The sequence below is a fragment of the Cricetulus griseus genome, chromosome 7, assembly GCF_003668045.3.
Source record: "Cricetulus griseus strain 17A/GY chromosome 7, alternate assembly CriGri-PICRH-1.0, whole genome shotgun sequence".
In the NCBI taxonomy this organism is placed as follows: domain Eukaryota; kingdom Metazoa; phylum Chordata; class Mammalia; order Rodentia; family Cricetidae; genus Cricetulus; species Cricetulus griseus.
In genome coordinates, this window is record NC_048600.1 from 132001600 (window position 1) to 132028262 (window position 26663).

At 48.2% G+C, this 26663-nt stretch overlaps 1 protein-coding gene and 1 long non-coding RNA gene across 11 annotated transcripts in view; one reads left to right on the plus strand and one right to left on the minus strand.

Moving 5' to 3' along the window:
- The window catches only part of Rnf213 (ring finger protein 213), a 90686-nt gene extending 68032 nt beyond the window's left edge, over positions 1 to 22654 (plus strand). For 8 of the 10 annotated variants that reach the window (XM_035447328.1, XM_035447326.1, XM_035447329.1 and 5 more), the window contains 21 exons: positions 401 to 611; positions 793 to 983; positions 1824 to 1946; positions 2514 to 2624; positions 3681 to 3923; positions 4598 to 4679; positions 5384 to 5418; positions 6184 to 6278; positions 7534 to 7693; positions 8389 to 8569; positions 10453 to 10544; positions 10971 to 11222; positions 13410 to 13542; positions 13778 to 13861; positions 14581 to 14761; positions 14973 to 15174; positions 16508 to 16585; positions 17245 to 17439; positions 18078 to 18167; positions 18266 to 18444; positions 21083 to 22654. In XM_035447328.1, coding sequence (XP_035303219.1) covers positions 401 to 611; positions 793 to 983; positions 1824 to 1946; positions 2514 to 2624; positions 3681 to 3923; positions 4598 to 4679; positions 5384 to 5418; positions 6184 to 6278; positions 7534 to 7693; positions 8389 to 8569; positions 10453 to 10544; positions 10971 to 11222; positions 13410 to 13542; positions 13778 to 13861; positions 14581 to 14761; positions 14973 to 15174; positions 16508 to 16585; positions 17245 to 17439; positions 18078 to 18167; positions 18266 to 18444; positions 21083 to 21236 — 3072 coding nt within the window. In that variant the 3' untranslated portion in view covers positions 21237 to 22654. Of the gene's footprint in view, positions 1 to 96; positions 220 to 400; positions 612 to 792; positions 984 to 1823; positions 1947 to 2513; positions 2625 to 3680; positions 3924 to 4597; positions 4680 to 5383; positions 5419 to 6183; positions 6279 to 7533; positions 7694 to 8388; positions 8570 to 10452; positions 10545 to 10970; positions 11223 to 12904; positions 13072 to 13409; positions 13543 to 13777; positions 13862 to 14580; positions 14762 to 14972; positions 15175 to 16507; positions 16586 to 17244; positions 17440 to 18077; positions 18168 to 18265; positions 18445 to 21082 lie in introns of those variants that run through there. The other 2 variants (XR_004770698.1, XM_035447334.1) reach the window with 2 other exon arrangements.
- On the minus strand, positions 13456 to 26657 carry LOC118237975. Its single transcript, XR_004770700.1, has 3 exons — positions 25953 to 26657; positions 24002 to 24087; positions 13456 to 13983 (listed from the first exon to the last, which is right to left on the minus strand). It is a non-coding gene; the product is annotated as an uncharacterized LOC118237975 (long non-coding RNA).
- Positions 26658 to 26663: the final 6 nt, after the last annotated feature.

Consider the following 26663-nt stretch of genomic DNA (forward strand, 5'->3'; position numbering starts at 1 on the left):
AGTCTTCATTCTACTGTGACTCTGATGTTTGCTCAGTTGAGTTCCCAGTGATGCATTTCTCAGACAGCGATGCACATATTGCCATTTACTCCACAGAACAACAGCACCACAGGCTGGAGCAGCCACAGAATTGGCAGTGGCCACTTCAGCTCGTCATGGACACCTTCTATCACCCTCATATTAATTACACATTTTCCCTTGTAAGTTTGCTTATCCTCATCCTTCTTGCTGTCACATAGAAAGGAATGCTAGTTTTCCATGATTCCAAAAAATGTACACTACCGCTTTCCACAATACTGTCTTTCCCATGACTCTCCACAGACATGCTGTGGCAACTGTCAAAGACAGGGGCTTGCTGATATAGACTAATGCCCTGGTCTCTATGTCCTTCCTTCCTCAGGACTCAGTCCATGGGAAGACAAGTGCTGGTTGTAGAAGTCACAAGCAGGACCTGGGAGAGGAAGGCCATTTCCTTAGGACATATTCCCCAGGAAGGCTAGGCCAAGAGCCCGCCAGCACAGCTTCAGTGGAGTACCTGCAGGAGGTAGCCAGAGTGCGCCTCTGCCTTGACTTGGCTGCTGACTTCCTCTCAGAGCTCCAGGAAGGCTCAGGCAAGTCTCTTTCGCAGAGACCCTCTAACTCAGAAGTCTGGGGACTATGGGAAACCTGCTCTTTGGACATAGCTGTCCTCTTCCCTTTCCATGGGATTGTAAAGAACAGGCGAGGGCCTCTGGCTGGTTTTGTGTTCTGGAGAAGACGTTGTCGCCTCACTGTGTCTCCCCTGTCTCACAGAACTGGCTGGAGATAAGCAGTGCTTCCTGAAGCATGTCGAGCAGTTCTGCACCCGTGTCAAGAATGATTGGCACCGTGTGTACCTGGTGAGGAAACTCGCAAGCCAGCGTGGGATGGAATTCGTGCAGAGCTTCTCCAGGCAGGGCCATCCATGCCAGTGGGTATTTCCCAGGGGTGTCATCCAACAGCAGGTGAGGAGCAGTGTCTTGGGCATGGAGGTCATGCTTCTTACAGCCCTGCTTGCAGCATACTCTGGCTGGATTTGGGGTGAAGCTCAGTGTGCTGGCCACCTGAGCCCTCCGCTGTCCAGATGGGAAATGGGCCTTTGCCTCTGCTTTAGCATGAGTTAACCCACCCCACCACAGTGGGGTATGCGTGTGTCCATGCGTGTGTGTGTGTGTGTGTGTGTGTGTGTGTGTGTGTGTGTGTGTGTACATGTTCTGGTGTGTTCATTTGCATTTTATTTAGGTTTGTTTTCTTGTTTATCTAGCTGGATACATGGAAGGTGAATGACTGTTTCTGCCCTATGTCCTTTCTACCTCTGGCAAGTGGAAAAGAACAGGAAGGCAGAGATGAGCAATGACTGAGACATGGGTTTTGTGGTTTTTGTTTGTTTGTTTGTTTGTTTTTTATGGCCTCGCTCTAGCACCCATCTTGGTTGTCAGAAATCGGTTCTTACTGTCCTGGGACTGTAAAGTGGCACTAACAATGCTGGCCTTTTCATTATCCTTTCTTCATTATTATCATAATCATCACTACTGGGGCTTAGAAGCGACAGAGTTTTTGTTGCCTGGGCTCGATACTGTGCCGTGAGTGGAGAAAGCAAGCAGCTACAATGTCAGTACAGGCCCTTCCCAGGCTTCCAGTCCATAGAAGACACAGATTAACTCCCAAAGATAGCTAGTCAGGTGTCCCTGCTCGTCCACCTCCAAGTCTTGGAGGATAGCCTAGTGCTTTTGTCTAAGTTCTTTTCAAAATACGGCTCATATTATCCCCACTGTGATTAACTCCCTGTACTACTGGGATTACAGAGGGATGACAGAAGTCAGATGGACCGATATCTAGTCCATGGTGATGAATACAAGGCTCTTCGTGATGCAGTGGGCAAAGCTGTGCTTGAGTCTAAGACCCTGGACATTGGGACTGCTCTGATGGTAAGATGCGTCTGGGCTTCTCTCTGGTACCAGGAGACAACCCCTGGAGGCCTGCATCTTCCCATGCAAACATCAACTGAGTAGCCCCCTGGAGTGACACTGTACTAGAGACCAGATGAGTGCCTCCTGCCCTACACAGGGAACTGAGGACTAGAACGGAACAGTGATACTTGAGTTAGCCTCTCATAACTGAGACCCTAGGGAATAGCTGCTCCAGGCTCACTCATTCCTCACAAATTCCTCTGTATAGTCATGGTTCACACATGCTCCTGACTGTTATGATAGTAATGCCAAGGCTTTAGAGTTCCGACCTTGAAACTGTTGTGACTCTCTTCCTGGTTGAGTCCCTTCTCACTCTGCCATTGTGCTGGGAAGAGGACATAGACCCTCTGTCTCTGCTTAGGACATGTTTCTGATGCTGGTTGCTTAGCAATGAGTGTGAACCATGGAACCCCTAAGCTGTGGCCAGGAAATGCCTCTCCCACCCTCAGACATGTGGTCCGGGGTCAAGGGCCTAAGAAGAGCCATGTAACCTCTAAATTTCATTTGATGTTTTTGCCTCTGCAGGCCTGCAGAAGCTCCAAAGCCCAGCAGACGGCCTACTTACTGCTGGCCTTGTACAGAGAGGTGGCTTCTTTGTACCGTTCTTGCAATGCCAACCTCCATCCAAAACCAGAGGTGAGCAGCACTGCACGGCAGGGCTTGTGTCCACAGCCTCATCTCTTTGAGGGATTTCTGGATTAAAGTCATAAACACAAACTATGCCCATAATTCCCTGTCTATGATAGAGGTTTCCAACCTTACCAGATGGGAGATCTATTTTCACTTTTGCCAGAGCTTGCAGAGTTACAACTAAAATTTAGTTTAAGACTATAAGATAACGTGGGGCTGTTTCCATGCAAGCAAGGTCTCTTCTCTGAAGAATGCCCTTTAATTGCTGATTGTTCAGCCACATTTACTTTGATATTTGGTCCTAAGCACAAACTATGAAATCACAGTGTTGTTTTGGTTTGGTTTTGTTTTTTCTGTAGTGCTTGGGATAGTATTGTGCATGCTGGGTATGTATGTATATGTCATACAGCATCTCAGAGCATGTCTGTCTGTTGGATTTGGGGGGGTTGTTTTTTTGTTTTTTCGAGAGAGGGTTTCTTTGTATAGCTTTAGAACCTGTCCCAGAATGTGCTCTGTAGACCAGGCTGCTGGAATTAAAGGCATGAGCCACCACTGCCCAGCTCTGTTTTTGTTTTTTGAGACAAAGTCTTGCTGTGCATGTGCAGCCCAGGCTGGCCCCAAACTCATGACATTCCTTCCTCCGCCTTCCAAGTTTACATTACCACACCCATGTACAGGGTTTGGGTTGGGGTGGAGTGTTTCTTTGCTTTTTTTGTTGTTTTTTTTTTTGTTTTTGTTTTTTATTTTTTATTTTTTATTTTTCAAGGCAGGGTTTCTCTGTGGCTTTGGCGGCTGTCCTGGAACTAGCTCTTGTAGACCAGGCTGGTCTTGAACTCACAGAGATCCACCTGCCTCTGCCTCCCGAGTGCTGGGATTAAAGGCGTGCACCACCACTGCCCAGCTGTTTCTTTGCTTTTTGATACGGGTGTCATGTAGTCTGGGCTAGTCTTACACTTTTGATTCTCCTATCTCTACCTCCCAAATGCTTAGGCATGCACCACTATGCCCAGACCTACAATGTTGTTTTGAAACATGTTAATGTTAAAACATTTTTCTCATCAGCAATGCAAGGCTATGCACAAATTCATTGAGGAAAGCAAGATCCTTTCTGTTCCTAACATTGGACCCTTTGCAAAATCGCTAGTGGATGATGCCCTGCCCCTGCTGCGGACTAGGTCTGCTAACAGCAGCCTGGAAGGAACAGTGACTGAAATGGCCGTCCATGCTGCAACCATATTCCTGTGTGGACAAAACAAAGTCTTGGGGCCCCTGAGGACCTTGGCCTTCCATCCGGCCAAGATGGCAGTAAGATCACTTCAGTTTTCCCTCTGTATCTTCAGGGCTTCGTCCCTGTGAAGAACAAACCTGTAGACTTGGGAACTGTTAAACCCATTACTTTTCTTTATTTTAATCCATCTGCCCACAGTGGTGGTGAAAACACAGCCTGCCCTTTGCTGTCTCTCACAGACTCCTGAGCATTATATCAGTCAGGCTTAGGCTGGTTCCTGTGATACAGTCTGCGTACTTCAATAATGGCTGTCTTCACACTGAGAGGCTTCTTAGTCCATGAGGCCTCTGTAGTCCCATTCTGACACTGAAGACCTAGAGGATTCCTGGAGAGACACTGATGTTGGTGACAGATGGCAGCAGCAGCAATAGGAAGATGAGCTCATTAGTAATGCACAAACAGTAGATGAGCGCAATGGGAAGGCAAACAGGAAATAGCAAAGCTTTTCCCTAGGACCTCCTATATGGAAAGGTGCCACTTCAAATAACCAGATTATGAAAATCCCTCATAGGTATGTCCAGCAGCTTATCTCTTGGCTGATTCCAGATCTTATCAGACTGACAGCCAAGATTACCTAGGCATCCCTGACAAATAGTTTTAAGGCTGAGAAGTACAGGTCCTGCTTGCTCTGGCCTCTGGCTGTAAGGATGCAGTCACACTTAACATGACCTGTCTGATTTTGGTCTTTCAGAATGCTTTTCTTCCAACAATGCCTGAAGACCTGCTGGTTCAAGCCAGGAGTTGGGCGGGCCTGGAACATGTCTCCTGGTACAGTAAGTGCTGACATCATGCTCCTCTGAGCACAAATGATCGGCCTGGGAGTACACAAGCCTCCAGTTGTGCTTAGGATCCACAGTTGCATGTGGTGGCTTGCAGGACAACAGTGCTTTACAGGATCCATGATCTGCTTGCCATGTGGCCCTAACCCTCTTACACCTGAGTCCAGGCAAAGGGCCCTTTGCAGTATACTTTCTGGAACATGCCATGGTGGTGAAGAGGGGCTTGAACCACACTGAAACAGAACACAATAAGATAGCTCTTTTAATATATATAGAACTGGAAGGCAAGTCATGTGGCCCAAGGCTTTGTGTGGATTCTGCTGTTGCTTTGAGTAAATAATCTTTGAAATTATTGTTAAAGTTGTGGCAGATAACAATAGTAAATCTAAAGAAAAGAAAGGAGGAAAATACCATTCCCCGTGCTGCCAAGTTAACTATGTGTCAATCGGTCATCTAATTTCTCTTGGCTTTCTGAAACTGAGTTCAGACATTTTTCACTAACCACATGCATTTTTAACATGAGGCATACATCAAACAGTGGCTCATAATATACCAGGTAGTTCAATTCCTAGGGAGGTGCTGAGGCTGTGTCAGCCTTGGTCAGGATCAGAGGGGATAGAATGTGGGCCCCAGGGGGTCATGAGGCTCCTTACTAGCCAATGTGTGTCCTGTTTTTTTTTGTTTTTTTTTTTTAACAGATTGTCCCAATGGCCACCCGTGCTCTGTAGGAGAGGTGAGTTTTGGTGTTTTCTGGGTGGAAGCGTAAATTCTGTGTTCTCTGAGATTCATGGAATGAGGTAGAAAGAGGTTCTTGCCCAGTTTGCTTTGGACTGTGGAGTTCTACAGTCTGGATGTCAGCAACTGCTCTGATGTGCTGTGGGCCTTGTGTCACAGTATGGAGCCACACCAAACTTGTTTTGTTTTTTGTTTGGTTTTTCCAGACAGGGTTTCTCTGCATAATATCCCTGGCTGTCCTGAAACTCACTTTGTAGACCAGGCTGGCCTTGAACTCACAGAAATCCTCCTGCCTCTGCCTCCTAGGTGCTGGGATTAAAGTTGTGCACCACCACAGCCCTGTACCATCTAGCTTAGTAAAAGGGGCCCTTAGGAATAATGAATACTATGATTGGAATTTTTTTAAAAAATAAAAATCTCCCATGTTTAAAAAAACCAATCAGACCGGAAGCAAGTAACCCCATGTATGTTGGTGTTGGATAGTGAAGCCCTAAGGTGAGTGTACACATACAAGAAAGGAATGAAGAGTTGGGTACAAGAAAGCAAAATGTGCCTCAGGGTTTCCTATCAGGTATCAATCAATCTGGGATTCGAACTTATGTCTACTTTTCATAAATGTCTGCACTTGCCCACTATCTGCATGCTTAGGGTAAGTGTCCACCTTGCAAACACACAGAGGACGCAATCCCAGTGACTTCCCATGGCAGAGCAGGGTCGCTCCACAGCGGTACTCATGCCTAAGACATCATTGTGTTCCCTCTAGTGCGGCATGCCAATGGAACAGAGCTTCTGTCCGGACTGTCACGCTCAGATTGGTGGACTCAATCACAAGCCACACCAGGGCTTCCATCTTATCAGGTACATAAGCTTCTGCTCCCCCAGTAATCAGCCCTGGCCTTCAGGACTGTTCCAACTCTCCTTCCTAAACTGTCACTAACTTGTGCCAAAGTCACTATCATACATCTGGATCTACGAATGTCATGCTTGTCACCAGTGCCAAGGTCCAGTGCCAGTGTCATCAGAAACCACAAGGTGCGTCACTGGCCCTAAACACAGTGACCTACACATTAATACTTGCTAACACAGACATGTTCTGTGGGGTCCTTGGGCTTACCCTTGTAGAAGTATGTTTCCTATAAATTCAGGACAGTAGGTCCAGCAACTGAAACAGTATCTGCCTAGCTCAGATGTAAACTATCTATCTCAGTTCTCTCTCGTCTCCTTAGGATCTCATACTTGGCTGTCCTGGTTCTTGCTATGTGGCCCAGGTCTGACTCAGCCTCCTGCTTGCTAGGATTACAGGGGCATGCCACCACACCTGGCTTGTTTTTTCTTTTTCAAGATGGTAGGAAAATGGAGGGCACATAGCCAGGCTTGTTAAGTACTACCGTGCCTTGGTCTGTGTGAGGGGCGACTTTTAATACACCCCTACCACATTCTAAGACCCTTCCTAAAAGCTGTCCCTTATATAAGAGGGCACAGTAATTAAAGAGAGTGACACACCTTTCTCATTGTTTAGAATCTTCTAGATTGTCCACAAAGCCTGTCACAGAATGAGTGCCGTATAAATACTTGTTCCACTGCATGGTTTAGGGAACTGGGATAAGAAAGCAAAGCTGTCCTGGTTTTGGTTTGTAGTTGCTTGACTTTGAAGAGGCAAAGGGCTGTTTCTAAATAATAGTCCGATCCTGTGGTTCTGACACAGTGCAGCTGCCCAGTCCTCAGGATTGGTTGGTGGGGTCTGATGCAGTCCCTATGTTCTGGTGCACCTGGCATAGTCAAAGCTTACGATATTCTGGCTACTTATCTCTAAGACCTAGCAGAATGTCCCTGACATGCAATATCTTTGCAAATGAGTGTACACACACCATTTCCCACTTACTACATATGATGCAAAATGTCCTGCCAGACCTTGGATGCTAGTTTATGACTGGGGAAATAAGAAGAATGTGAAAATGTATACATGGGTGCAAAATGCCCCAAACTCCAGCCTCCCAGGCCTCGGAGCACTTTCAATGTTGTTTCCTCAGAGCATGGAACCCTAGCTCCAAGTCCTTGGCCAGCAAGAGCAGCCTCTTCCAATCTTTACCTTGTCTTTTCTCTTCCTTTCTAGAAATAATGAGGACAGAACACAGACTGGCCATGTGTTGGGTGACCTGCAGCCTGGTGGTGTAGAGGTGGCATCTGATCGCGGGCTGTCCCCAGTGGTCTTCATTCTCAGCCGGCTACTCACTCATTTGGCTATGCTTGTGGGAGCCACTCAGGATCCCCAGGTACTTGTGATATGCTGCTACACAGAGGAAGGACCTACTGTAGGTTCCTGTCAGCCCTTTTGTCTTAGCCCTGCCCGCCAGGGCCTGTGAAGTGAGAGTAGACTGTTGGTACCCAATCTGCCAGGTGACAGAAACCTAACATCTCCTGACCTTTTCCAGCACAGCATGGAATGGGAGGAAGCACTTTTCAGATTATATAAAATCCACTTCTTATTTTCCCAGACAGGGTCTCACTCAGTAGCCCTGGTTGTTCTGGAACTCACTCTGTAGATCTGTAGTCTGGCCTTGAATTCAGAGACCCGCCTGTCTCTGCTGAAAGGTTTAGGCCAAAAGAATAACATCTTCCTCCCAAGTGCTGGGATTAAAGGCATGCGCACTGCCACCACGCAAGTATCTTTCATCTTTTATTAATATTTTTTCACAGTGCTCCAGAGGTTAGAGTTCCATCACTGAAAGATAACTATCCCAGTTTTTTTTTTTTTTAAATTATACCAACCAATTTTCTGTATTAGTGAGACTAGCTGTCACCTGGACAGACATGTAAGGATCAGATCCACTTTCAGAGTGCAGCATGGGGAGGCTAAGGTCATCCATGCTGCATCTCCCTCATATTAACACTAGCCAAGAGGACACAAAGTTCATGGTTGGTGTCATCTCCTCTCAGACAGCACCACTGCCTGTTTCGTTACTCCCAGGCCCTGACCCATATCATTAAGCCGAGGGTCCAGGACCCACAAGGCTTCCTGCAGAAGCACATCCAGAGAAACCTGGAACAGCTAACCAAGATGCTGGGCAAGAGTGCCGATGAGACCACGCACGTGGTGCACCTCATCCTCAGCAGTTTGCTCAAGGAGCGGCACCCTGTGTTCGGCCAGAGTAAGCAAAGGGGGCAAAGGCTGAGCTGGGCTGAGGAATCACCTGCCATGACTCCTGAGTGAGTGAAACTAAACTTGAGCTAAGTGTAGTAACCTGGTAACCTGTAATCCTAGTACTTAGGAAGCTGACGCAGGAGTATTGTGAGTTCAAGGCCCGCATTGGGCTTCACAGTGAACCTCTTTAACGAGTAAAAATAGAGGGGATGGGAGAAAAAAGCATGAGCTCTTACTGGGGTGAAGAGGTTACTGGGGTGAAGAGGTTACTGTGCTCCCCATCCACCCACACACCTGATGGGGCCTCTGACCTTTGCTTCTTGGGACCATTTACACACAAGTGCAAACAAACCTACTGTCTGGGAGACTCGTGTCATCTAAAGCCGGTGATGTGTGCCCAGGAATCAGTCACTGTTTCTGCTCTTGACTAAAAATTCCGTGGTGTACACTGTCCCCACAGTTGACAGTGAACTGTTCCCACATACACAGTTCGCTCAAGAAAAAACAAACACTGTTCGCTGAGCTGACCTTTCTGTTCTAACATCCAAGTCTACTAGGAAAGGTAATAAATGTCACTGAAGATGGCATTATTAAGAATGACTTATTTTAGCAGCTTGTTTGTTTTCAAGACAGGGTTTTTTTGTGTAACAGCTCTGACAGGAATACCTGGCTGGCCTCAACCTCAGAAATCACCTTCCTCTGCCTCCCAAGTGCTGCATCACCGCCACCCGGCTCAGAATGACTTATTTCTTAACTGAAAAAAAAAAATCTTTTTGGTTTTGGTAGTGCTAAGATTAAACCAAGGGACATTGAACATGCTACACAAACATTTCCATTCAGCTATGCCAAAGTCCTGTAAACAATCTTTTGAAATCATCAATGTAACGACAACTGTGTGGGGGTGCACACCTGACTCAGCACATGTGTGAATGTCAGAGAACAACTTTTTGGTGTTAGCTTTCTCCTCCCACCTTGTTGAGAAGGTCTCTCTTGTTGCTGCTTTGCATATTCAAGGCCAGCGGGCCTGTGAGCTTTCAGGCGATTCTCCTGTCACCACCTCCCATTCAGCTCTTGAAGTACCTAAATTACAGGGGCAAGCCACCACATCAGGTTTCCTGTGGGTCCTGGGATAGAACTCAGGTTGTCAGACTGGCATAGCAAATACTTTTACCCACCAAACCAACCTTCTAGTCCATGGTGGTGTGTGTGTTTGTTTTTCTGAGACAAGGTTTCTCTGTGTAGCCCTGGCTGTCCTGGAACTTCCTCTGTAGACTAGGCTGGCCTCAAACTCATAGAGTTCACCTGCTTCTGCCTCCCGAGTGCTGGGATTAAAGGCCTGTGCCACACCTGACCCACTATGTTACTTTAAAATCAAGTAATAACAATGAAAGTGCCACCTGCAGACAGAGCACTCACTCCTCTAGGGCCTTCCTCCCCAGTCAGCATAACAGGGTATTACTATTTAGTAAAACCTCATGTTATGGTTTTGGTGTTTTCCCCACAAATGAGAAAGCCTGCCACTATCTCGGGTCCACACCGCCTTCATAGGTCCTGCCTGCTCTGCCTGCAGGTCTGGAAAGCAATTGGGGTGGCTGATGGTACCACTGGCTCTGTCACTGCTCCTGGGCTTGTGATCTGTGTCCTTAGCACTGTTGTTCAGAATGGCTTTGTGGTGGAAGCCATGGGGTCAGAGGAACTGTCTGAGGTTGGGGTGTCATCACAAAGGGGGTGATGGCAGATGATTGCATCAGGGACAGTTAGGGTTAGGGTACTTAGGAAGGTACTGCCCCCACATGGAACTTTCTATGGGCACTTATTTCATGCTGACTATATGCAGGCTGCTATGGCTCTTGCTCTAGGGCAACCCTCACATTCTTATTTTATTTGTAGGGGTGTCCGATTTTAACACAGAATTGTCAACCAAAGGATCCAGAAACAACTGGGAGAAGCATTTTGAAGCTCTTCTTCTACCTGAGTTGGAGGTGAGCTGTGACAGTCACTTAGCACTTCTCTAGGATAGGAGTAGGGGTCTCCCACATATCTGCTGAGTAATCTTTGCCCATCATCCCTGGGGAAGGGCTGCAGGAGCCTCTACTAAGCCTCAGGTTTCAGTGTCCTCAACCTACAGTGTGTTTATCATCACTTTGGGTAGCAGGATGTGAGGGTAAGAAGCAGACATACTATCCTATAGAGAGACTCTCGAGATGAAAGAGAAGCAACAGGTATAGACCTCTTTGTCCCCCTGTATACAGGGAAGCAAAACCCTACAGCAAGGCCCTGTTGGATTATAACAGAAACCAGCAAGGGGACAGGCAAGATAAGGAGGTTAGCCACAGTGTAGTTACTAGGTGTGCCAGCTGTGTGCAGCAGTCTCTGTTCAAGAATTCTGTATCATTTTCTTCATCCAGCGTCTTGACAAAACCTTGCCAGCTGTTAATGCTCTTATCAGTCAAGATGAGCGCATCAGCTCCAATCCCGTGGCCAAAATCATATATGGGGACCCAGCTACCTTCCTGCCTCACTTGCCCCAAAAAAGTGTGGTTCATTGCTCGAAGATTTGGAGCTGCAGAAAGAAGATTACGCTGGAGTACCTGCAGCATATTGTGGATCAGAAAAATGGCAAAGAGACGGTGCCTGTTCTCTGGTACTTCCTCCAGAAGGTACAAGTGACTCCTGGGTGACCCCGCTTTTTCTGTGCACATGATTTCCTAACCCTTTGTTCAGAATAGTGGCTCCTAGGGCTGGAGCTCAGAGCAGCTGCCAGTGCGGTGGCCCTGATGGAATGCTGTTAGCAGGAGACTCAAGGGGAAAGAGAGGTCTTCAGCCTTTGCTTGCAGTCTCAGGCAGCCTCAAGCATAGTCACCAGTAGAATACATACGTGTTGGTCAGTGGTCATATGAAGAGAACTTGAGTGGCCACTCAGCAACACCAGAAAAGGTACTGGTCTCCAGCCATGTCTCTTCCTCTTGGCTTGAAGCAGGCGGTCATCTGCGGTGCCTGCTGGCTGCAAATGTTACTAAAAATGTAACAACTTCCTCTCAGCCTTTAACCCTTCCAGGCGCAGAAAGCATAGTTGGGAATGTGAGCTCGAAGCAGGTTGAAGAGCTATGAGATGCTGCAGTCTGAGTCTCTCTGAGACCCCGGAACACACACAGTTCCTGTATCTACTGGAGCCCTCGTCTACAGTGGTCTTTTGTTTCCCTGGGGACCAGTGTGTGTATAACCCTGTGACTTCTCTTGGGTAGTTTTCTTTGCTTGAGGAAGTTTGGGTCTGAGGCTTTGGAACAACAGCCACTACTAACTGCTTGGTCTCTTGCTTCCAATTGCTTCTCACACAGTCAGTCACATGGGCACAAGAAACTAGTTCTCTTATCTTTATAATTTTAATAATTATAATCATTAAATATAACAATATACACATTAAGGGGTTCTGTGTGACATGCATGCAGACTGACTGAAGAAGTTGAGCCCTTCCTTTGCCAACCTTCCTACCTCTTCCCTCCATCTGCTGCTCAACACATGGGCTGAGAAAGCAGTTCCATGATCGAATCACTGCCGTTCTGTCTGCATGCAATGTGCTGAGGTGGGCAGTGGAGACCAATGGAGTAGAATGGCGATTACTATCTTACCTCTAGGTTGACTTCTCTTAGCCCGCACATATAGTGTGTGGTACTCATCTTTCTGTATCTGACTTAATTCATTTCATAAAGTGACCTCTTGGGGCTGGAGAGATGGTTCAGCTGTTAAGAGCACTGGCTGGTGACCTCTAGACGATGGTATCCATTCTTCTGCCGATGGCAGGATTTTATTCCTCTTCTGCTCTGGGACTGAGGGTCCTGCCTTTGTGACATACACCACACATTTTCTGCCCATTCAAGGCTGAAACTGTTTTAGCTGTTGTCACCAAAGTCACAGAAAACTTGGGTGTGCTCATGTGTTTTTGGTCTACTTGTCTCGTTTCCTTTGAGCACCCAACCAGAAGAAAGGCCTAGACTGTGTGGTAGTTAATATGCTTTGCCACCATAGCTGTTCTAATTTACACTCAACTAGCAATGTTAATCCTTTTCTCCATATCCTGACCAGCATTGTCACTTGTTTTCTTCACTTGCCTTCTGACTGGGACGAGATGGTATTCCAGTGTAGCTCTGATTGGTCTCCCTCTGATAACTAAGGTTATGGGGCATTTCTTCATATACTTGTTGGCCATCTTATTTCTTTTTAAGAAGCATCTTTTCATTTGCCCATTGCCAGTGGGATTGTTTGGTTTACTGTTGAATTCCTCACACACTCGACACCTGACCCTTTGTAAGGCAAATGGCAAATCTCTCCTTCTATTCTGTAGACTGTCTTGACCCTGTTGACTGCTTCCTCTGCTGAACAGAAGGGTTCCCCTCTGGCAGAACCAGAACCCCACTTGTCAATTGGTGCTTTTGGATCCCTGCCCAGAAACCACTCTTCACTCCAACATGTTTCCCGTTTCCTTCCAGCAGCTTTGGGTCTTACATTTAGGTATTTGGCCCATCTTGAGTCGGTTTTTGTACTGGATGAGACAGGATTCAGTCTTCAAGGCAGCTCTGTCCCACTGGGTTCTGGCACATAGTTTTGGCTCTGGGTAGGCTGTGTGTACAACAGTATAACACTACAAGCCATTTGTGGGTACTTACAGGAAGAATGGGGTGGCCCTTTACCTGTTTCTAAATTCTAGGGTATATCACTATGTAAAAGGGGACACTGACCAAGTTAAATCAGCAGCACCAATCCCCCAAGCACCCACAAAGTGTATGTGCCTGGTAGCATTCCTCAGGTAAATAAGAGGCATCACTGCTAAACTGTCTTCCTTTCTGCAGGAAGCAGAACTAAGGCTGGTGAAATTCTTGCCCGAGATCTTGGCCCTGCAAAGAGATCTAGTGAAACGATTCCAGAATGTTTCAGAAGCAGAGTACAGTTCCATCAGAGGTTTTATTAACAGTCACCATTCAGGTATGACTCTGCCCAAGTGCTATAAAGGAATCGGGACCCTCTGATTTTAACAGAGGAAGGGACAGGGGCTCAGTAACAGGTGCCATGTGCTTTAAGCTTTCAGCATGAGGTGAGGAGACACTGATTACAACTAGCTAGGAAAACAGGGAGTTGGTTCCATCGAGAGCTTGCACCAAGTGGGTCAGAACTTAGCTGTATTGTTGTCATGGTTCTTACCAAACACTTTCCTCAACAGATGGGCTGAGAAAGCAGTTGCATGATCGAATCACCATTTTTCTGTCCACATGGAACGCGTTGAGGCGGTCTCTGGAGACGAATGGTAAGGGTGCCCCTCTGGCAGCAGGATCACATTGCTCTGAAGCTCAGCTCTCCCTGTCACATCAGCGCCAAGCAAGCTCGCCAGGTGGCTTCAGATGGAGGCTGTCTTACTTAGGGTGACTCCTGCCGTGATGAAACCGGATGAATGAACAGCAAGTTGGGGAAGAAAGGAGTTATGTGACTTGTTTCTTCCTCAGCACTGTTCGTCATCAAAGGAAGTCAGGAGAGGAACTCGAGCAGGGCAGGAACCTGGAGGCAGGAGCTGATACAGAGGCCATGGAGGGAGCTACTCACTGGCTTGCTCCCCACGGCTTGCTCAGCCTGCTTTCTTACAGAACCCAGGACAGAATGCCCAGGAAAGGCACCACTCACAATGGGCTGGGCCCTCCACATTAATCACTAATTAAGAAAATGCCCCACAGCTGGATCTTAAGGAGACATTTTCTCACTTGAGGCTCCTCCCTCCTCTGGATTCTAGCTAGTGTCAAGCTGACATAGACTAGCCAGTACACAAGATCTGAGAGAAGAATGAAAGTGGGTTTCCAGAGAGCTGCGATCACTGAAAACTTGTCAGCAAGTCTGTTAGAGGCAAGACCTTAAAACCAGGCCCCTGCTCTGGGTCAGCTGCTGGGACCCTATCTGTGTGCCTCATCCCTCTCCTGAGAAACAGTATGGGGCACAGCTTACCTGTCTGCTAAGGAATAGCCCTGTCATTTCCAGGTGAGATCAAGCTACCAAAAGATTACTGCCGCTCTGACCTGGATCTGGAGGCTGAATTTGAAGTCATCCTTCCACGGCGACGGGGCCTGGGCCTCTGTGCAACTGCCTTAGTCAGCTACCTGATTAGCCTGCACAATCAAATGGTCTACACAGTGCAGAAGCTCTCTGAGGAAAACAGCAGGTGTGTGCACAAGCCAGCAGACCTTGGGGCTTGTCCAGCCCTAGGCTCCTGAGTCCCTGCCAACCCCTGCTCTTCCGTGGCAGACCCTCTCAGAGTAGCCACTCTCCCCTCCACAGACATACAGCCTTACCTGCTCAGACCATAGAAGCTGAAACAAGAGTGTCCCCATGTGTCTGCTCTTGGTATCGATCATGTGTCTTGTGTCCCCCAGCTATTCTGTAGATACCTCTGAGGTTGCTGACGTGCATGTCATCAGCTACGAGGTGGAACGGGACCTGACTCCACTGATTCTCTCCAACTGCCAGTACCAAGTGCAGCAAGGTGGAGAAACCTCACAAGAGTTTGACCTAGAGAAGATCCAGCGGCAGATCAGCAGCCGCTTCCTCCAGGGCAAGCCCAGGCTGACCCTCAAGGTAGGCTGAGCCTGCTGTTAGTGATGTGCTTCGTGTGTTTGTCATGCATAAGGGACTCTTCATGTCAGAGTGCACTATGCCACCCACAGTCTCATCTGGGTCATCTCCTTGACACCCAGGCATGCATGGCCACAGCTCCATCAGTCTTCTGGCTGTGGTGGTCTTAAGACCTTTGGTACCACCATCTGCACCTCAGTCCCCCAGAGGCAGCCTCTGGTCTCAGTGAACTTAGCATTTAGCTTTTCTGCCATAGTTAATGACACCATCAAGGAACTCTGCCTTTGTTGCCCTGGTCCTCAACATTCTATGCCCAGGTACCAGTGTGCCTTCTGTGTGTCCTCACGCGTTAACTGCCATAGCCTGTCATTTTAGTCATCTATCCTGGTGCTCCCTGGACCGTCTCTGTTATGAATGCTCTGCATGGCATCCCACTGCCTCCCTTCACTTGCAACAGCATGCCCTGTCTGCCCTCACACATGATTCCTGCCACCTTGGCACACAATGGCGAGCCGCATCTCTGTTTCTTCATCTGGAGAGCAGGAAGGTGATACTTCCAGTCCACTGCATGTGGGGTCCAGAGACATCCAGTCCATAAGTTGATCACACAGCCTACAGATAGGCTGCGGCTTGGAGCCCAGAGCTATTTCTGATTCACTCTGACAGCCATGTTGTCCAGAAATGTGACTTCCTTGTCCCGAGGTCTATACTTAACAGTTACTGAAGAGTTGGTAAAAGAGCTGTCCTCCTGGTGCCCCATGCATCCTCGGCGTAGTGCAGTAGTCTCTATAGTGCCCATGCATCCTCGGCGTAGTGCAGTAGTCTCTATAGTGCCCATGCATCCTCGGCGTAGTGCAGTAGTCTCTATAGTGCCCATGCATCCTCGGCGTAGTGCAGTAGTCTCTATAGTGCCCCATGCATCCTCGGCGTAGTGCAGTAGTCTCTATAGTGCCCCATGCATCCTCGGTGTAGTGCAGTAGTCTCTATAGTGCCCATGCATCCTCGGCGTAGTGCAGTAGTCTCTATAGTGCCCATGCATCCTCGGCGTAGTGCAGTAGTCTCTATGGTGCCCATACATCCTCGGTGTAGTGCAGTAGTCTCTATGGTGCCCATACATCCTCGGTGTAGTGCAGTAGTCTCTATGGCAGTATCTTTGAAGCCATTGTAGCAAGGATGGCATCTGCTGGATCACTGTTTCCAAAGACAGCGTCTTCAGTCGACACCCTGCAGCAACACTGCCTTTCCCAGGAATGCCCTGAGTATTTGCATCCTGCTGCCGAGTTACTGAGGGCCCACTGTGGGTTTCATCTCTAACAATCTTTCTTTCTCAATGCAGGGGATACCCACCTTGGTATACAGACATGACTGGAACTATGAGCATCTCTTCATGAACATCAAGAACAGAATGCCACAGGTGCTCTTGACAACCCTTGTCATTTCTATCCACTACAGATAGCTCCAGCCTCATCCTGGGTCTGCTGTTAGCACTATCCCCTCAGTGTCTTTTGAAGAACCCCGAGACTCCTGGAAGCCCACACTTTCTACAGAGGGAAGCTGGGCAACAGTCCACCAGACGTTGTTGTTCAGTTTAAACACACATCCTGTGGAACAGGTGTCTTAGTAACATCACAGCTGTGTGCACTGACGCTGAACAGCCAGAGAGAACTGAAAGGTGTCCCTGCTCTTTCCCAGCAAGTCTGAGAGGGAGCTGAATGGCTGTGTCTCCTCATAGGGTTGCTTTTGTTTTGTTGGTTTTTCGAGACAGGGTTTCTTTGTGTACTCCTGGCTGTGCTGGAAATAGCTCTGTAGACCAGGCTAGCCTCAAATTCACAGAGATCCATCTGCCTCTCCTTCCTGAGTGCTGGGATTAAAGGTGTGCACCAGCACCACCTGGGTTTAGGGTTGTTTGAGGTATTATGTGTTTTTTGCACTTAATGTGCACCAAGAATCAGCTGTGTGCTTTCTGGAGAGCCTGTCCCAGCTCTAGCTTGAGTGGTGGCAAAGCTAACCTCTTCTCTGTTGGTGAGATACAAGAAGCCAAACCATAACTCTAACCTTGCATTTTGTTCCCAGACCCCACTCACTAATTCAGCTATCAGTGCCATCGGTGGGCAGCTACAGTCCTACAGTGACGCTTGTGAAGCCCTGTCTGTCATAGAAGTCACCCTGGGCTTCCTGAGCACAGCTGGTGGGGATCCTGACATGGACCTCAATGTGTACATTCAAGATATCCTACAGATGCGGGATCAGACAGCTCTGATCCTAAAGGTAAGCACTGATGCCAAGCCTGCTGGTATATACCAGTAATCCCAGTACTCTGGATGAAGAGGCAGGAAAACTGCCAGTTCCAGGTCACCCCGAGCTGAAGAGTGAGTTCCAAGCCATAGTAGACTACTAAGCAAGACCATGTCTCAAAACAGGGAGGGGAGTCCTGATGAAAGGCGTTGATGGGAAATTGCATGGCCCTCCCCAGAAGCTCCTGTTTCCTACCTAATTCCACCATGCATCAATGCCAGAACACCCAGATCCACCAGGCAGCAATGTCGGAACCCCCAGAAAGGGGAAAATCAAGAGCATTCCTCACACAGTCAGTCCACCATGCACACAGCACCCCTGGGACAGCAGGATGACAGGTGGTCCATGCTGACCACCCAGGCTCACCATCTGTGAGCACTGCAGAGCCACACAGTGTGTGACGTCATGACTCTGTTACAAAAGAATGAGGAGACTGTAAAGGGTGGGTCAGTTGAACTTGTGGATGAGACTGTCTCATGACAAGGGGAACAGAAGGCACCCAAGACATAAATGGGGAGCTGTGCCTATGGCGTGTCACTTAGATTCCTTTGCACATGTGGGTGACATGTGTGGGACTCCCGCCTTCCACTGAGGTTCTGCTTCTCTCTCAGGCCTTAAACAGATGTCAGCTGAGACACGTCATTGCCCTCTGGCAGTTCCTGTCTGCACATAAGTCAGAACAGCGGCTACGACTCAGGAAAGTGAGTCTCTCCTCGCCTCACTTTTGGTGGTGGAGGGAGCGGCGGGCGCCTTCCTCTCCCCAGGTCTTACTGCAGCACTTGTTGACCCTGCATTTCAGGAGCTGTTTCGGGAGATTGATGTGAAGTACAAAGAGGCCCTCAGTCCGCAGCATGCAAAGCTCCTTGGCACATTCTTGAATGAGGCAGGCTTGGACGCCTTCCTTCTGGAGCTCCACGAGATGATCGTGCTGAAACTCAGGGGCCCTCAGGCTGAGAGCAGCTTCAACCCCAATTGGAGGTATGGCAGAATGCCCTGTTGCCCAGTGGCTTCCCCTAGACTTGAAGGTAGTCCTGACTTACCCAAGACCCTTTTCTGCTAATTTTCCATGCCTTTGGTATTTTGTACTGTTGGTTCGATTTTCAGTTTTTCCTTTCCTTTTGTTTCTTTTTTCTTTTTTTTTTTTGGGGGGGGGTGAATTTTCAAGACAGGGTTTCTCTGTAGCTCTGGAACCTGTCCTGGAGCTTATTTTTAATCCGAGCAGGCAGATCTTTGTGAGTTTGAGGCCATCTCGATCTACATAGTGAGTTTCCAGGACAGCCAGGAAACCCTGGATAAAAAATGAGAAACTCTGTCTCAAAAAACTAAAAATAATAACAATAATAACAAAAATACTGGTGTGTTCCACCATCGCCTGCACTTTTGGTTTTCCAAGACAGGATTTCTCTGTGTAGCTCTTGTTGTCCTGGAACTCTGGAGAGTTCTGTAGATCATGCTAGCCTCAAACTCAGTACTCCATCTGCCTCTGCCTCCTGAGTGCTGGGATTAAAGTGTATGCCAATATGCCAGGCTTCTTTGGTTTAATTTCTATATAATTTTAATCCCTTGTGATTAAAAGAAAACAAAACCGGTAGGAGGTTAGGGAAATGGCCCAGTAGGTTTGCTTGTTGCACAAGCACAGGGACTTGTGTTTACATCCCTGGCACCTATATAAAAATCTGGGTATGACTACCTATGCCTGGGGTGTGGTAGAAGACAGGCAGATCCTAAGAACTTGCTGGCATAAAAATACAAGTTCAAGGTTCAGTAAGAGACCCTGTCTCAAAAAAGTAAGGTGGGAAGTGATAGAGTAAGATACGAAATGCCATCCTCTGACCTCTGGTTACACACGCTCAAACATGTGCACACATATGCATATCACACACACAAAAGGCAGGCAAACAAGGAGGAGGGCTGGGGGTGTGGCTCATTGGTAGTGTTTTCTAGCATGCACAGAGCCCTGGGGTATGGTAACACACACCTATAATCCTGGTGCTTGGGAGTTACAAGCAGAAAGATCAGAAGTTCAAGGTCATCGTTGGCTATACAATAAGTTTGAGGTCAATGTGGGCCACATGAAAACTACAGAATTCATAAATTCCCCTTAAAACAAGTAGACTTATATCAAATGTTCACTGTAATGTTGATAAAAAAAAAAAAAGCCACACCAGTGTGTAAAGGCTACAGAACACAATTAGCCATCTCTTCCAAGTATGTCAATCTAACGGTCCAACACCAGCATCCCTGCTCTAGAGGCACTTAGTGGCTGGCTACATTTTATATTCATCAGCCATTTGTGAATGACGCTCTTGATCATTTTTGCATAATTGTGGGGGCATTTATCTCTAAATTTTTATTACATGTGTATGTGTGTTTTGCCTGCATGTAAGCCTGTGCACCACGTTAATACCTGCCTCTCTGGAGAAGTCAGAAGGACCCTGATCCCCTGGAACTGGAGTTATAGAGATGGTGTGAACCACCATGTAGTGCTGAGAATCAAACCCTGGCTCTCTGGAAGAGCAGCCGATCTTATAATCACTGAGCTGTCTCTCCAGCCCTGGCTGTTTCTCTCTCAATGGTTTGAAATGCTCTTTGTACACAACAGAAATTAACTTTTATCAGTATCACAGATGACCTCAAGCTCTAGTTTTATCAAGTGAAACTGATGATTTTTCTTACTAAGTGTCTACAGGGAAACATACAAGCAATTATACATCTATACCACACATTTGTTTTATCAGCCAGTTCTACATGGTGTGAGGCAAATACTGAACTGTGAGTGCTCTTTCTTCTGTCTTTTTCTGCTTTCTGTAGCCCAGGCAGGCAAACAACTCAATCTTCTAAGTGCTGGGATGATAGGCTGCTTCACCGTTCTAAGCATTCAAACTCCAGCTTTCCTCAGTAATCATTTTATATTTGCTCTTTTCCTCCAGAATGGTACATGGCATATATCATTGTACATTTGTATTCCATAAGAAAGTCTCTGCTAGTTCCAGGGCATCCTCCAAAGCCACAGAGAAACCCTGTCTCGAAAAAAAAAAAAAAAAAAGAAAAGAAAAAAAAGAAAGAAAAGAAAGTCTCTGCTGAAGCCGAGCAGTGGTGGCACACGCCTTTAATCCCAGCACTTGGGGGGGGGCAGAGACAGGTGGATCTCTGTGAGTTTGAGGCCAGCCTGGTCTACAGAGAGAGCTCCAGGAGAGCCTCCAAAGCCACAGAGAAACCCTGTCTCGAAAAACCAAAAAAAAAAAAAAAAAAAAAAAAAAGTCTCTGCTGGTCTGGACTTATAAATACTAGCTGTTCTCCTTTCTAGAGTTTGCAATCTGTTAATGTCAGAGTAAGAGAACACAGTGATGAGGTTTTGGTTTTTCCACATGGCCCCACTGTTCACATTGGCCATGCCAAGAGCCATCCAGCTATCGATGCTGTGAGCCAGCTCCATCCACAGGGCTTCCACACCAGTACAGGAGGGGCTCAGCCCCTGGCTTCCTAAGATTCCCAGTGAGTCTGGTCTTGGCCTCCATAAGATTCCCATCGAGTCTGGTCTTAGCTGGTATTTTGTCCTCTTGAACTGTCTGGGTTGTGATGTTACAGAACGCTCTCTTGTTCTTTGGTTTCACAGCCTCAGGGATACTCTAGTGAGTTACATGGAGACTAAAGAGAGTGAGGGCCTTCCAGAAGTGGAATCCCACTTCCCAGAAGAGATCCTCATGTCCAGCTGTATCTCAGTATGGGAAGCTGCAGTCACACGAAAACAGGACCGGCAAGCGAGGTAGAGCAGCTCAACCTTCAAACACGGCTGGAAAGGAAGGTCTTCTTCCCCACCTCCCTTCACAGTCTCTGTGTGAAGGCAAGTGTGGGCACCGCACTGGATTCAAGGCTTACATACCAACAAGCTGATGGCTTTTTGAGAGCCAACCTGTTTCTGGAACATGGGCCTTTTCCAAAACTTCCTCATATATGATGATACAAAACTGGCAATCAACTGCTTCTTGTACATCCCAGAAGAAACAAGACAACCACAGTGAGGCCATTACCAATACTGATCCTCTGAAGACTGCCAGCCTCTGACCTCACAGTTCATGGCCACCACTTTACTGCATAGAGAGAAACCACGGGGCAGTACATATTTTTCCCTATTCTTTCTGTACATATGTAAGAATATATGTACCTATGTAGTATGTACAGAAAGAATATGTTTATTCTTTCAAGGAAAACCAAGGTGCTTGTACAAGCTGTAAGGCCACATGAACAAGAGCTAATGTCAATGCCACCATGAGTCACTGCCAAATTGCAAAGGAACAAAGCCAGACACTCAGTGAGAGCATGAGACTGGGAGTGAAGAACCATGAATAGACTGGAGAGCAGGGACTACAGGCGGGTGCTAGAGCACCTGCCCTCCGTGCACATGCCACATCCTGGGTTCTCTCCCCAGCACTGCAAATGGGGAAGGGGACAAACAACAATAAAACAGACAGACTGATGGCCAAAGTAGATGCATCTGAGTTCCCCGGGTCCCTCGGGACTAACCCTACTCCTGGCACGCACTGCCATTTGCAGTGATGTAAGAACAGCCAGTGTTTACAAGTGTTTCCTTCACAGAAACAGTAAACTTGAACCATAGGGCCCATGTACTTTGAGCTGTAGAAATACAGACTGGCAATCAGGACCACACCCATGGACACAGCACCTCCAGCACGAGGTGGATCTGGACCATGCTCTGTTCTGACATTCTCCTCAGAGCCTGATGCAGGGACCAGACCTGCAGTAACATTGCAGACTGTAGCCACAGTTATGGTGACTCTCTGCTCCAAACTATGAAGAACACCTGTCCCCAGATGTCTGCATGCCAGGCTTCTTGTGGGATTGATGCCTCACAGAGCTTCCCAACTTGGCCTTGGTCTCCTGTGATACCTCAGGTTGGGGCTTAACTCACCCTCACCATCAGAGGGCAACTCAGTCCCACAATGTTTCTTGCTGTGAAGGCCTTTTTGGGCTTTGACCTAGGCATTTTTCTTTCCTGTCATGAAGGATTTTTAATTGAGATGTTTTGTTTTATATGCTATGCTTTTGAGCCTTAGCTCTCTATGCTGTGCTACCATGTCTGCACATAATATACAGATCTAATGCCGGCAAAAGGAAATTCCATTATTTTTGCCATACTCATTTTAATAAATTTCAGCTTTATTGCTAAGCGTCGTTTTTTGGGTGGGAGCTGCCAAGCCTGACAACTTGAGTTCAATCCTATTTTCTTCCTCAGAACAAAGGGACAGCAGGACTCTTGTTTATGATAGAGACAGCACTGCTCTACTGGTCTCAGAGGATTCTGCCAGAAGAAAACTCACTGAAAACAGCTACCAGCAAATGGAGATGAGACCTGTTGGGCTTGGTTAAGGATAAGGAATAGGAAATAAAGGCAGGAAAGAGAAGTAATTCAGATTCTGTGCCTTTCCTAAACCATTGTCAGATGGGCCATGTGGTAACTGAAATCGCCATGAGCTGCTTCTGCTAACAGAAAGCAGCACTGATGAACTGTCACCATGAAGAGAGCAGTGGCTCAGGGGGCTCAGCCAGTTCACACAGGTGACCCAAGTCTGGTGTCTACAGTATAGCAATGCATGAGTGAGAACATGTCTCCTGTTGTATGACTCCCTGGAGAGCCGTGAGCAAACATCTATTCACCCCAGACAATACATTGAGAAAAGACCACAGAAATGGCTCCAAACAAGTCTAGCTTAGGTACAGGCACATGGGTGACTCAGGCTGCATCACTGAAATGCCCAACTGGGCTTGGGTAACAAGTTGTCAAAGCTGAACTCCCGGGCTCCCTGACCAATCTACAGCTGTCTCCACAAGTCTCTTCTCCCCCAGCAACTGCTTACGGCTTCTAACCTCGGGGACAAGCCTGCTAAGTCTTGGGACGCTGTGGGCCTCAGAGCCTAGGAAATGTCTCCTGAGCCTCCCACTGCCCTTCAGTAGCCAGTGTTTCAGTCATGAGAAAACAGTTCCACAACAGGTGGATAAAGTGTTGAACATCAGGCTGCAGAACCAACAGCCACGAGAGCCGTGTTCAGTGGGCAGGAGAAACCCCAAGGCCTGCGCTTAGTATCAGGCGGCAGTGACTAGCAGGGTCTGTACTGCATTCTGCACTTTTTCTGCTCCCTTAGCTTGCTGAGTAAACCTGGGTACAAGCATTCAGAATTCACACAGCAGAAAAGGAGCATGGGGAAAGCGCCTTTGTCCTGATAGCAATGCTGGCAACTCACACCCTCTCTGTAGGCACTGTGGCACAGCACACCAGAGTGCCATCTGGGCAGGTGTGGGGAGGGGAGGGGGGGCAGGGCAAAGCCCTTACAGCAGCTCCTCACTTGGGAGCTGCTCCTCCTGTGTGTCCCTTCCCACACAGACATCAGTGCTCCTTTCAATCACACATCAGTCATAACGTCCTCAGAACCCCCTACTTCTGCGCCCCTCCACTGGCATGCATGACTGTCACACCACACTCTACCCAGGCCACTCCAACCAAGCCAGGCCAGCATACCTGAGTATGGGTGCTGGCTCTCCTGTCTGTCAGCTTGACAACCTCCTCAGACTGCAGTTTCCTCCTCTGCAAAATGCCTCCTATTTCTGTGGTAAGAAAACACAGGATAGAAAATAATAGCACAATGCCTAGGCCTCGGTGAATGCTGGAGGAACGGGGCTTCCTCTCCCAGCTGAAAACGGGCTAGCTTTCAAGGTCCTGTCAGTTGTGTTACAGGAAGCCTTCCCCAAACCACAAACTCAAGTTTGGTCTAATCCAGTCTTATATATTTAGGGGTACACTTCTGAATTCCCCTAAGAGGACTGTAAGCCAACCCACTGCACTCCTCCTACCTGGGACATCTGTACCTGTGGTTCCCTCTGCCTGCCACACTCATGTTCACGCCCTCTCTTTGACCTCCCGCTGTCTGTGATGAATTCTAGTCATTTCATCCCCACTGCCCCCCTCATCCCCTCCTTCCCCTACAAGTCTCCTCCTACTTTCCTGTGTCTTGTGTGTGTGTGGGGCCCACGGAGCTTAATTAGAGCTGCTTGCATAAGAATGGGTGGGAGCAACCTAACAGTGGCCACTCCACTGAAGAAAGTGAGGATCCATTCCCCAGTAACCATTGTATGCCGAAGTTCAGGGAGGAGTGGGGCAACCTTCAGGTCTCCTAAGTGTCACCTGAGGGGGCCATTCCCTCACATCAACGCAGCACAATTGCACGCACCCTCCCTTCTTACCGCTCCCAACTCAATGCCAGCATTTACCACAACTGAGAAGGAAGGGCCATAGACTCGCTCAAGGTTGCCAGGTCATAAATAAGCAAGAGGTCTAAGCCCTGCCATTCCAGCTGGCGCGCCTGCTTGCTCTTTTAACTTTTCTTAAACAACAAAACTGTAGTCTAGAGCTGGAGAGATAGCTCAGTAACTAAAAGTGTGCACTGCTGTTTCACAGGGCCCAGGTTCAATTCCTAGTTACCCAGGTCAGGAGGCTCACGGTTTCCTGTAGCTCCAGCTGCAGGGTATCTACTGGACTCCACAGGCACCGGCACTTATGACACAGACTTACAAAAATAAAAGTGAAATAAATCTTTAAAAAAAATAGGGCGCTGAGCTCATGTCTGTAGTGGGTGGAAACAGTACATACGGCTCTGTGTCCTGAACGGACACAATGAGCACAAGACGCAGGAAGACTGTACTCCTTAAACCCCATCCAGTGGGGAATTAATGGGGCAGACCAGTTTGATTAGGAATATAAAAGCTACAGTTCTGCACCAAATCATCAGGCTAACGTTAGCCAAGTTTAGGTTTGTTTGGGATGACTCCCTGTGGTGGCTAATCTTGGTTGTCAACTCCACCATATCCTGGATCCACTAAACCCTAGGCCGCGGGGCACTCCTGTGAGGGATTTCCTTGATTGGATTATGCAAGGTCCAGGGCCCACCCTAAATCTGGACCACACCTTCTGGTGACAGCCTATATAAAAGGGCACAGAAGAAGGAAGCTTTTGCTTTTTGCCTGCGCGTTCCGACTCTCGATGGTAAGTTCTGAATCTCCTTCATATGATCTCATTCTGTCACTCTTGCCTGCTCCTCTAGCGAACCCTGACTAATTCACACCCTGGTCTGTCCAGCTGTTTATGTGAACTCTGGCACAGGACAGCTTCCCTTGCTGCCCTCAGAGACCCCCTGGAAGCCCTCCCCCTTGGAGACCTCTGGAGTCCAGGCTCCATCCCTAGATGATTCTGACCTGACCCCTGGAGAGAAGGCGCCTGAGGAGCCCCAAGGGCCAGGACCCACTCTCTGGACTTCTCTCACTGACGGCCATTCCCAGATTCTTTGGGGTAGAGAGTGTCCGGGCCCCTGCCCCTCCCTAGAGAAAAATAAAAATCCCAGCAAACCCCGAGCTTGCCCCAGGATCAGGCCGGCCTGGGAAGCCTCCTCTCCTCCCGCCAGAAACCCCATACAAACCCTGCCTTCTGCTCATTTCTTTGCTCTTCTCACTGGCGCAGAGGCAGCTGCCCTCCTGGGTTTTCCACACCCCCGGCAAAAATGTCTTGTGTGAGGACTGTTGTGTGATGTGACTTTGTGGTGTTCCTTGGCTCCTGAATAGCCAGGATACCTTTCCCTTCAGAGCTGTAACACACAAACACACCCCTGGCGGAGCAAGATTCCTTTTTTTTTGTTTGTTTGTTTGCTTTAGTTTCTCGAGACAGGCTATTTCTCTGTGTAGTCCTGACTGTCCTAGAAATAGCTCTGGAGACCAGGCTGGACTCAAACTGATCCGCCTGCCTCTGCCTCCTCAGCGCCGGGATTTAAGGGCCTCACTTTCTCGAGTGTTTTTGAATGACTTCGGGCTGAGGTTTCCTCACGATCGGTACGGCTGAGGAAGAACCTCTGCAGGGAAGGTGTCCCTTCTTCCCGTAGACTCTATTTTAACTTCAGAGAGAGGGCTCTGCGCAGGCGCGATGTGGCCATGTGCGGACCTGAACCCGCAGAGCGGGAGCCGCGCGACCCAGGGCTCGGGGTGTGCGGGGCAAGCAGCTGCTCGCACATCTTTTCAGAGCCGGGCCAGGGCTGCCGGAGAGGCCGGAGGCGCGCAGAGCGCGGAGCGAAGCTCGCACGCCCGGAACCCCGACCTGACTGAGGCGCCTCGACGCCCAGCGCTGCGGTGACAGCGGC